The sequence below is a fragment of the Belonocnema kinseyi genome, chromosome 8 (genome assembly GCF_010883055.1).
Source record: "Belonocnema kinseyi isolate 2016_QV_RU_SX_M_011 chromosome 8, B_treatae_v1, whole genome shotgun sequence".
NCBI lineage: Eukaryota > Metazoa > Arthropoda > Insecta > Hymenoptera > Cynipidae > Belonocnema > Belonocnema kinseyi.
The window spans coordinates 43,319,911-43,332,532 of record NC_046664.1 but is presented as its reverse complement, the minus strand read 5'-3'; the positions used below and the strand labels follow the sequence as shown (position 1 = coordinate 43,332,532).

Genomic DNA, 12,622 nt, shown 5'->3' with positions numbered 1-12,622 from the left:
TTACTTACAAAAAAAGTTCTTAGGTTCAAAAAAACATTCAGTGAACTGAAAAACTGTGGTCGGTAATATAGGTATTTAGCTGTGTCACATGCCCTTAATTGGGTTGTCGGGTTTATTTTTGAAATAAAAATGTGCACAAACTTCTTTACCCAGAGAAGACAGATGCTCAGTAAAATTTCCTATATGAATATGTACTTTTAAAAGTAAAATTTGAAACTTTTTTAAATAGTTCCCAAGGGGAAACTCTTTTCAGAAAGATAAATTTATAGGCTGTTATAGTTTCCTGTTCATCAATTGTTCAATAAAAATATGAACTTAACTGATAAAAAATCTTGACTGATCCAAATGATAGAATAATATTTATAACTTGATAAATATTGTCGTCTGTGGAGTGATTAACATATGTTTTATCTTCTTATTATTTTATATAAAGAAGTTGGATTTTCAAAATTTAAAAAATTGTATTGACCATAAACTTTACATTTTCATTTCAGAAATGAAACCAGTTTCCCTGAACGAATAATGTCAACTCAAGACTAATTTTATCGTTGCAAATATCTACCAACGACAAACGTATTAGATAAAAATGTGATTGGTAGATTTACATAGCTGCTCTATGTCAACAGGGGCTACTCAAATAAGAAGAATAGAATATACAATATGTATACATACATATAGTTTATAAATTATTTTTAGCTATTTTTAAACCAGGTCAATACACTTCTTCATTAAACATGTTTAACTTAACAAAAAAAATTTTTTTCATTTTATAATATATTATTAGTCCTTAAAAAAATGGTAGCTATAAACAATTCAACATAACTTTTTCTACCATAGAAACATTCTTTGTAAATTCTCCAAACTTAAATTGTCAAATCTAAACATAGAAAAGAAGATATTCAATCGAACTAACCAGTCATTCCCTAAGAGTAACAAAGGTGCAAATGCAGAGTCAGCTTGCACATTGACATTTGACGAGTTTCTGAACTCTGATGAATTTTGTTAGCTAAAATCGTCCAAAATTTTGGATGCCATGCGCTCGCTCAATTATTATTTTGAAATCCTGAAAAAATACACAATCGTCTATTCACTATGAAGATTTTAGTTTATAGTATTGGATGGTCAAAAGTAAAAAATACGTTTTTTTGGACCACCCTAATATATAGATCATATGAAGGTAATACAATTTATTACCCGCTCCACTGAATTTACTAAATTATATAATAAATACCCATCATTACAGAAAATTCAGTTTCAAATCGCAATAATTAAAAAAAAAATTTAATACATATTTGAGACGATGATTTACTATGTTAAATAATAAAAACAAATTATTATGGAAAATTCGGTTTCAAATTGCAAAAATTTTTTTAAAATAAATCTTAATTCATATTTCAGGTGAAAACATTTTATACCTATTAGATTGAAATCACTACGTGAAATAATAAAAACTAATTATAACTACCGAATTTTGAGTATCAAACTGCAAGCATTTTTTAAAAATTAATTAGATTAAATATTTCAAGCAATAATAATTGCATCTCTCTAAAACTGAATTAGTGAAGTTTCAATATTTGATAGTGAAATTTCACTCATTGAATTAACGACAAGTAAGTCACTACGAATTAGTGAAAAACTACTAATTCAATTACTGAAAATATTTTACCAAATCAATTTGTGAAATTTCACAAAGCAAATAGTGATTTTAAGAGGTTAATTATCTACTATTAAATAGTGGAAAATCACTAATTATGTAGTCAAAATCAATCATGACATCCTGATCCTCTTTTAGCGCTCTGGGTAACTCTTCCGCAGTTAGACTGTCGTACTCCTAAAACTCATTGGACATATCGGCGTGGATGACGCATATGCCTTAGCGTAACCAATACCTGATAATAAATTAATTTTAAATAATCAATAAAAATACACCACGACACTTAAAATTGTCATGCATATTTAAATAAAATATTTGCTGGAGTCAACCAATAACCCCAACAGTAAACTATATTACAAGACAAGTTATAGAAGTAAACTATAATGTATATTTAAAAATTAAATTAATTTATGTTGATACTGTACTTACTAAAGAAAAATCTCAATTCAGCTTTCCATTTATTTCTATAGAAATGAATGGAAAGCTGAATTTCGCAACCTCAAAACGAACACAACGCTCATTTTCTGTAGCGAACGTTTTTGTCTCGATATACATATCGTCACATGATAAGGACATTATTAACTGGGAAACTAGACGAAAGTATAATAAACTGAAAAATATTACTAACCGTGTTATAAATTTTGTTACGCCCATAGAAAGAAAAATGATGCTAACTGACAAATGTAAACGATGAGAAAGATGCAAACGAGACGTGAGCGCGGGCTAGCGCGAGTCCACCATTAGCCGTGATCACGGCTTCGATCTCGACTTCACTAATTAAATAGTGAATTAAACCACTAAATAATAGTGAAATAAAATACACTGATTGGAAATAGTGAAATTATCACTATTTTTACAGTAGGAGACCACTAATTCAATAGTGAAAAGCCAAAAAATCACTATTTCAGCAGTGAATCATTCAATCACTAATTCAATTAGTGAAAATTTCACTATTTCAAATTTAGAGAGATAACATCAAGTTAAAACTTTAATGAATTTACTAAATTAAATAATAAAATGAAATTATTAGAGAAAATTTTATTTTAATTTCAACTTAATTTTTTAAATGAATTTGTAATACACATTTCAGGCGATAATATTTGCTACCCACTATACTGAATTCACTGCACTAAAGAATAAATAAATTATTCCAGAAAATTAGGTTTTAAATTGCAAACATTTTTTTTTAAACGAAATGAAATACTTATTTCAGGCAATAATAATTACACTGCATTAGGTTGAAACAACAATAATTTTACTACATCAAATAATAAACACAAATTATTACAGAAAATTTGTTTTTTAATTCTAACAAATTTTGTAAAATAAATTGTAACACAAATTTCGGGCGATAATATTTACTACCCACTATTTTGAATTTAATAAATTAAATAATAAAAACAAATTATGACTGAAAATTCGGTTTCGACTTGCAACAAATTTTTGTTAATAAATTTAAATATATATTTCAGGCAATAATATTTACTACCCACTACATTGAATTCACTGAATTACATAATAAAAAAAAATTATTACAGAAAATTCGGTTTCAAATTGCATAATTATTTTTATTATTACATCAGAATCCATATTTCCAGTATTGTTTATTTACAATCTTCCAGATAATATGATTAAGATAACTGCAATTTCTGTGCACTTGGCAGTGATTGACTTCCGAGCATCAAGATAAATTGATAAGGCTGAACAAAAATAAAAAGATATAGAAGATTAGATTATATCTGTCGTGTAAGTGACTTATTCAACTGTCATTAAGTGCGAATATCACATCTTTAAATATAAGAGTAGTATTTGAAACTTTTATATATATATAATTTATAGTATTTATTATGGAACTGAAACCTAAACGTCTCTGCTTTACAAAACGATATGTATGGGAAGTTACCAGTGAAAAGAAAATTGATGTACAAGAACATCAAGCAACTGGAAATTGCTGGATAAAATGTGCTACATTCATTACTGGTAACTTTAAAGTTTTTCTTTAGTAGAATGAAATAATTTTTGAATTCATAATTCCGGAAGACTAAAAAATTTGTTTTTTTTTTATAAAGGAACATTCTTTTCATTCCCTTCATTTTTTTGTAAATTTTGTCTTACATAAAGAAGACATGGTGTAAGTTTCATGAGAAAAAAAACTATTTTTGTGGCCAAGATAATGGATATTTAATAAGACTCAGAGGTAGTTTTAATAGAACCTTTTTGAAGGAACTTTTTTTCTAACACTTTTTAATGTCTTCCGCCCGTATCATACTTAGGACTACAAATTCAGATAAAAATGAGAAAAAAGTAAAATAGAAAAATCCAGTTTTTATAATTTCAGACACCCCTGTCCTTTTTTCATTTTCTTAAATTTTGAAAAGAATGGTGAATATCCTCAAAATCCAAAAGTAAAAAATATCTGAAGCGTTTTGTAAAAAAATCAGAGTTTAAAAATGTTCTTTTTTAATTACCCTGAAAAATTGACGTTCTTACTTCGAGGAAAATTTGTTGTCATTAAATTTAAAAAAAAAACTTGCAGATTATCTATATAATATTTGTTAATTTTCTCAAAACTTTGAGAACATTTTGCAATCAAAATTTTTTTATCGATTCGGCAAATTGATAGATAGAAACAAAAATTTGTTTATTTTTCAAAATTGAAAACTGCCTTTTTAATCGGCGTTCAAAATTGAGAAAAAAACTTGTGCCTAAAGAAAGATAAAAAAGCTCCCTCCATTTCTTTGAAATCTAATCGAAATTTTCAGTCAAATATTCACGCCTTAGATCAGCATTGATGTATCTCGGAAGCTTTAGGCAAAAATTTCCTTATAATTTTCTTATAACTAAAAAACAAAAGCGCGCCCAGTAGTGAAATTATTTTTCAGCCTAACGTAACTTTTGAATTAAAGCATACAATTTATATCAAGATAAATTGTTGCATTTTGTAGTATAAATTATTTTAAAAAATAGAAAAAATCAAGCAAAATATTTTTTATAATTGACGCAAATTGATATATTTACTTCAAGTTAAAATTGTCGAAAAATGTTAATTTTATTTTTGAAGTATAATGATTTTGGTTTAAAATAACCGATTTTCAATTTAAAAACCTAAGGTAACATACATGTCTTCAAATGTTGTTAATATTATTTCATTCGCTTTCATTATACTATTAGGGTTCAAAATTATTTTACAATAAATGTGAAAAACATATCCTGGCACATATTCTTGTTAGAATGTTCAGGGGATGTTAAAACGACTCAAATTTCAAAGCACTGTCCTGCTAGGATATGTTTTTTTCGCGCTTATTGCTAATCAATTTCCGAAACAAATAGTATAATGAAAGAAATTTCCTGCCATTTTTTTTGTTAGTAAATGTTAACGTCCTTGTTTGATTATTTACCGGATCAAATTTATTGTAAATTCATTTCCAACACCAATATTTAAAAAAAAACTCCCGCTGTTTTAGTATTTTGTAAAGTAATTTATCTTCTTTTAATGTTTATTGAATATAATTGATTTCAAAGTCTAATACTATGATAAAAAAACTCCTGTGTTTTTGGGGGGACGTTTTCTGTACTTTTTTAAAGTGATTTTTTAAACCTATCATTCAATAAAAAATCTACCTTGGTTCTGGTTGATATAAAATATCGGTTTCTTTGCTTGCATTTTTGTAAGATGTTAAAACATCTTCCAAGCAACCGGTATACACAAATTAGTACATCTGTCAATTTTCTGTGTACAGAACTTTTGCTTCAATGGGCCTGATCTACAATATGTGAGGCACTTAGCCAAACATAACTTAAACTTTTTAAGCAGAGTAACATTTGGCAATTTTTGTAATAAGAACTATCCATTTTCTTATCATTGTATTTTGAATTGTTCATCTACACGTTCAAGATTACTAAAAAAATATTATTTGAAATTTTGACATTAAGACATTTTCTCTGCATTTGTTGCGGGTACTTTCTAACGAAAATATTAACCTAGTCTAAAATTATTAAAATATTTTAAATATTACAAAAATTGTAAATATTTTTGTTTGCAAATGCCAATTTTGTATGTACAACCCGTTAAACTTCAACCGGACCTAAAATTATGAAAAGAACTATACGAATCTTCATATAAATGTCATTTGTCTTCAATACTTCTGTCACTTTCTAATAAAAATTACTATAAGTATTCAAAATTGTTCAAAATTCAAAAACCTTGAAAATAACACTTTCACGTGAAACAGGCCAACATAACCTTATTTGATTTATAATACTTTTTTATTAAAAAAGTCAGTAACAATATCATTGTTAGGTTTTCAGAATTGTGAAATTTATTTTAAATCTAATGATATTTTTTGAAAGGAAATAATTTCGGTATCCTGCTGGACGTAAAAAGATAGAGACCCTATATCTTTGAGTAATTTTGAATCTTTATAATAGAAAGAGAAAATGTATCCCATTCTATCTCTCTGTCAATCTAAATTCACGTCTATATTTTTTAATACCGATGAGATAGAGAAGAGGAGTTTAAAAAAGACAGACGGGAATTTAGATTCTCAGAGAGATATCAAAATAATGACATAAATAGATAAATGATAGGTTGAGATAAATAAGAGAGGGTATTGAAAATGATAGACGCGAATACAGATTACAAAATATATAGAAAAATAAGTGCGGATAGATATACGCTACGATGAGATAGGGAATTAAAACAGATAGACCGTTGAAAAAGATAAACGCGAGTCTATATTTAAAAAGAGATAGAAAAAGATAGATATTGATAGTCGTCGGATAGGATGAGATAAAGAAGAGGAAATTAAAAAAGATAGAAGGAAATTTATATGAACTGAGAGATAGAATTGAAATAAATATTGAACTGAATATTGATCGATAAACGTTAATTTCGATTGAAAAAGAGATAGGCGTTGATAAATTTAGGATACGGAGAGGCAGAGGAGATTAAAAAATACAGATGGGACCTGAGATTGACAGGGAGATAGAAAAGTATTGGCGTGGAGAGGTACAGTATAGGATAAGATAGAATAGAGGGATTAAACAAGATAGATGTGTATTTACATTTACAAAGGAATAGAAAAATGTTGAAGTGGGTAGACAATGAATAGGATGAGATAGGGAAGATGCTATTGAAAAAAATAAACGTGAATTTAGATTTAAAAAAAAGATAGAAAAATATATATGTTGGTAGACGTCGGATAGGATGAGATAAAGAGGAGATTAAAAAAGATAGACGGAAATTTAGATGAACTAAGAGATAGAAAAATATTGACGTGGATAAATAGATAATAGGATAAGATCGACGTGAGGGCATTGAAAAAGATAGATTTGAATTTAGATTTAGAAAAAAAATAGAAAAAGATCAACGTTGATGTATGTAGGATAGGATGAGATAAAGAGGAGATTTAAAAATATAAACCGGAATTCAGATTGACGGAAAGATAGACAAAAATTGACGTTGACATATAAAGGAATGGATAAGATAGAAAATACGGTATTTAAAAAGATAGATGGAAATGTAGATTAGCCTAGAGATAGAAAAATATTGACGTATATAGTAGATAAAGGATAGGATGAGATCGACAAGAGGGTATTGAAGAAAATAGGCGTGCATGCAGATTAAAAAATAGATATAAATATATGAACGTTGATAGATGTATGATACGATGTGATAGGGAAGATAATGTTGAAAAATATAGAAGTGACCTTACATTAAAAACAAATAGGAAAAAAGGCATTGCTAGATGTAGGATACAATAAAATAGAGAAAAGGAGATTTAAAAAGATAGATGAGAATTAAGATTGACAGAGATAGACAAATATTGATATAGATAGATAAAGTATAAAAATAGATGGAAAAGAAAGGATTGAAAAAGATAGACGTGAATTTACATTGACAAAGAGATAGAAAAAGATTGATGTGCGTAGACAAAGGATAAGCTAAAGTAGCGAAGAGGGAATTGAAAAGGATTAGACGTGAATTTAGATTAAAAATAGATAGAATTGGATACATTTTCTCTGTCTCCTTCTATCATAAGGTTACAAAATTTGTCAAAAACATTGAATCTCTATCTACTTACTTCCAGCAGGGCTTTTATGAAAAATATTAGTTTCAATATTAGTATCAATAGCAATTGATCACAGCTGTAAATTCTATTTATCTTGTTGTAAATCTTATTCGAACTATAATAATTTTTCTTGAAAACTACTAATTCTGGCGTAACACGCTGTAACGTAACCTAAAATTGCGTAAAAATTCTGCAATGTATTTGAAATCTGAGGATATTTATGTAAAGGAAACAATTTCGGTGTGAAAAACTAAACAAAATAAGCCCAAATTGTTGGACATAGATAATCCTGTTAATGTATGTTGTTTAAGAATGTCCATTGCGAGTGAAAAAAGCTATCATAACCTAAAATGTTTGGAAAATTCACTTCTTCGAAACTTCATGATTTTTTCTCATCACCATAAAAAATATGCAATATAATATTTTTAATAATTATAATTTATTAAATGTTCTAGTACATAATTTGAAAGTTTTAAGTAAATAGCGGAAGAACATTAAAACACACAAATTTTTCTTAATTCGCATTAGGTTTTCTAGATTTATTTTGAAACGTGTCAAATTAATATAAAACAACTTCAATTATTGCAAAAGCCAATTAGGTTTATAAAACAATGATTGCAAATTTTCGAGACGTATCGATAAACCACTTTTTTAGATAGGATATAATTGACTAATTTTCTTCCTCTTGCAGTTAGTCTCATGAGTATGGGAACCGGAGCAGCTGAACTATGGATGACTCCCGCACTTCCTCACCTGAAAAGCACCAACTTTAAATTCTCCGTTTCAACTGAAGAACTCTCCTGGATAATTTCCCTATTTAATGTCGGTGAAATTATTGGTTTTTTATTATACCCTTTAATAATTGATCGAATAGGCCGAAAGAATACACTATTGGTATTCTTTATGCCACAAATACTATCATGTACACTAACCTTGTCTGCTGAAAATGTAATTACTTTGTATTTGGCAAGAATTATCGGTGGAATTGGTTACGGCGCCGGCACTGTTGTTCAAGTTATATACGTAAACGAAATTGCAGATAAAAATGTTCGCGGTTTGCTAATATCCATTTCAAGATTAGCTTTTTTGATCGGATGCATCTCTATTGTATTAGTGGGATCCCTCGCTTCATATGATACGATGAACTTGGTAGTCCTCTTAATGCAACCAATTTTTATCCTCACCTTCTTCTTCGTGCCAGAATCGCCATACTTTTACTTGAAACGCTACAGTGAAGAAAAAGCTATTAAAAGTTTATCGAAACTTCACGGAATTGATGATATAAAAATTTTAGAACTTAAGATTAACGACATGAAAGAAGGCATCATTGAAGATGTAAAGAGTAAAGAGTTTGCTCTGCGAAGTTTATTTGAAAAGAAACGTCATCGAAGAGCATTTTTCATTGTTGCCACTCTAAAAATAGGAGTTGCCTTTTCTGGATCGTCAGTTATTGCAGTTTATACTCAGGAAATTTTCAGTTATACAGGATTTTCCATACCCCCCGAGTATTCATTGATCATTTTAGTAGCTATAGTATCTGTTGGTGTCGTACCAATTGTCCTTTTAGTTGATTATGTTGGTAGAAGAGCGGTGATTTTATATGGCAGCATTGTTTGTTCTTTAAGTTTGACAGTCTTGGGTTTATTCTTTTTTCTAAAAATGTATCTTCAGATAAGTGATTTGTCTTCAATTTCCTGGTCACCCTTAGTGGCTTTGATTTTTTTAGAACTTTCGTCTGTTGCTCTACTTTGTACATCATTTGTAATTTCGGGAGAAATCTTTTCGAGTCAAGTGAAAAGTACTGCATTGTCTTTTCTATATATTAAAACAAAACTTCTGGAAGTTTTAATGAAATTGTATTTTGAAAATGTAGTTGGGGTGTTTGAAATTTATGGTGTGTTTTGGATATACGCAGCAGCATGCCTTTTATTGTGCTTGATTGGATTTTATATAGCGCCTGAAACTAAAGGAAAAACTTTGGAAGAAATTCAAATGTTGTTGAATTAAAAAAATGTACGTTGTATTGTAAATAATGGACTTTAGGTTAATTTAAAGTAATTCGAATATGATGGATATGATATTCAGCATGATATGCATAATTTTATCCTATTTTTATCATTATTATTTATCATATTTAACGAAATCATTTATCACATCACATATGATCAGGTTGTCTACTCACTGCGGGAAAAGTGAACAATAGTTGAGAATTGAAATAAAACTGGGAATTAACTGGTGATAAAAATTTATATCAGAAATCACATGAAAATTTAATACTTTTCTTACCAAATTAAAGTCATGAGATCTCATATATATTGTTTTCGGAATTTTTGTCAGCTTTTTCACACTTTCAAAGATATGAGAAAAATGAAGTTATACACAAGAACCTAGAATATATTTATTGAAGAAGCGTGTTGAAGCACTGTTGGTCTCGGTAACAAAAAAAATACCGATACCGGCAATTAAATTTCTGAGAAAATTTAAAAAAATTTAGGGTTTATTTTAAAGGATTATTTTAGATTTTAAAATATTTCAAAATATGAAGAAAAAGAATCTGAAGATTTGGAGACAATTTTTTTAATTTTATAGGATTTTGTATTTTCTTCGGAAATCTGATTTTAAAAAATATTCAAAAGTTTAAGAAGTTTTGAGAAAATAAAAAAATAAGTTGAATCATGAAATTTTTTTACCAACCTAGTGGAAAAGCAACGTAGTAAAAAGTGCCCTGTAAATAATTCTCCAACAAGTGACATAATAGTCTAGTTCAAAAAATATGGCAATTTCTGAGAATGATTGCGTAACAGGGTGCATTTTTAGTTAAGTACATACTTCATGGGAGCTTTCTTAAAAAAATTGTTGCGATTAATAACAAAGTCTGTTTGGATTTCGAAAAAAAGATAACTTTGATGAAACAACTAATAAATTTGGAAAATCAATCTTAAATTTAGTTATAAAAGATTGCCATGTATATGCGCACAAAAATTTAATATGAAAATTATATAATTTATAATTATAAAGAGACAGAGTAAAAAAGCTATTATTATTAAAAAAAGGATCTCTTATGACACAAAAAAGTTTAGGATGGGGTTATTAATTAGATCAATTGATCTTTGTTTTCTATTATAAAGTATTAGATGTGCAAATGAATTCTCGCCAAAGAAGGGAAAATTAGACCAAATAACTTTTTATATTAAACTCTGTTTTTTTATGTGCGAGTAATATGTAATTTGTAATTAATATAAGTTTCTATTGTACGTATAGCTTTTTTTCCAAAAAATGTTCCTTGATGATGAAGTCTCCAAATATATTGGTCCCTTATAGTAGAAAAAATCTGCCCGCTTCGCGGACATATTCTCATGGCTCGCTTCGCTCGCCAGTTTGAGAGCGCTTAGGGCGCGCGACGGTTCAATCTCGCGCTTTGCGCTCGATAATGGATTACCTCGCGCTTCACGCTCGGATATTCATTCTTTGCATTTGGAATGCTTGAAAAAAACTTTATCAAAAAGATCTCTTTTAGATGGCAGTATTTATATGCGTCTTCATATTCTGAATTGTCTACTTAATTAAGTATAATCAAAGATTAAGTTTCTCAAAGCTCTGTAGGCTTTGACGAACAAAACATTCTCATCGTGACACTCGCGCAGCGCGCTTAACTTTCGACAGACATTTGTAAGCAGGTTTTTTTTTAATCTCTTTTTTTCTCGTAACTTTCTTCGTTTTTCCACGCATTTTTATTTTATTTTTTTATTTTCAATGTTATTTTTCACGAATAAAAAAAAATAGTACTCGTCCTATCAAGAAGTGATTTTTAAAGAAATTGTAGATCTTTTTTGGGATAAGAATTTTTGTTGATTCGTCTTTTTTCGTATCCTACATAGTTTGTCTACAAAATGGAATTTTTTATTTTTTATTATTTTTTGTGCAATCAAAATTTAAATATTTGATTTTTGAAGAAAATCCGAAAATTTGTCATAATAATCTTGTAGGGCTTTTAAAAATAAATTTTTTTCTTCTCTTGACTTTTTTTCATATCGTGCGTTTTTTGGCTTAAAATTTTGATTTTCAGTTGATTTAAAAAATTTTGAAAACGCTTTATCTCTGAGAATTTTCTTTTTATTGAAAAAAGTCACAAAGATAAATTGTTTGTTCTTTTTAATACTATAAATATCCATACATAGAATTTTTAAATTCAGAAAAAAGTGGTCTAAAAAATGTTCAAAATGCGCTCACTTTTTGAATTTTTATCAAAAATGGCTGGTTAACAAACTCGTCCTTTATTTTAGGACCTAAAAAAAGTGTGCCAAAGATGGATTTGATTTGTTCATTTTTTCGAGTTATCGTGTTTACGGATGGCCGGACGGACAGACAGAGAGACACCATCGTGAAAACCTGATTTTCAGATTCAGGGGTTCTCGAAACGTGGAGATCCGTTGAAAAACCGTGATGTCAAATTTCCGACAATTCTAATACTTTCCCAATCATAAATGATGAGAATGTAAAAAGACGGAGAAAAAATGATGGAAGCGATGTTAGTTTTGGTTGGTTTTTTCCTTTTTCCCCACTTTTATATATATATATATATATTTCATATATTTCATTCTCTAAGGAGTCCGTTGAAAATCTAATTAAGATTTGTGTTTTTTTTTTGTGTTCTGATTTTGGTGCATGAAATTGTTCACAGGAAGGTAGATTTCAATTCGATCTTAAAAGAATAAAAGGAAAATTTTGTATCCCCTGTCAAAACTGCTGACCATCAGGCAGCATATTGTTGAGAGAATACGGATACTATCTGACACTAAGAGAAGTCTAGAGCGGAGGGAGAGATGGGACAGAGAAAATCAACAGTTTCTCTCTGACCCATCTCGACTCTTCCAAGACCCTCCAGTTACTGTCGAAC

The 12,622-nt window shown here is 28.7% G+C and overlaps 1 protein-coding gene across 2 annotated transcripts in view; it reads left to right on the top strand.

Annotated features, from left to right (window-relative positions):
• The first annotated feature begins 3,438 nt into the window (after window positions 1-3,438).
• Window positions 3,439-12,622, top strand: part of LOC117178302 (facilitated trehalose transporter Tret1-like) — a 17,537-nt gene continuing 8,353 nt past the window's right edge. The window contains exons 1-2 of one of the 2 annotated variants that reach the window (XM_033369670.1): window positions 3,439-3,634; window positions 8,417-8,547. In XM_033369670.1, coding sequence (XP_033225561.1) covers window positions 3,502-3,634; window positions 8,417-8,547 — 264 coding nt within the window. In that variant the 5' untranslated portion in view covers window positions 3,439-3,501. Of the gene's footprint in view, window positions 3,635-8,416; window positions 10,227-12,622 lie in introns of those variants that run through there. The other variant, XM_033369669.1, reaches the window with a different exon arrangement.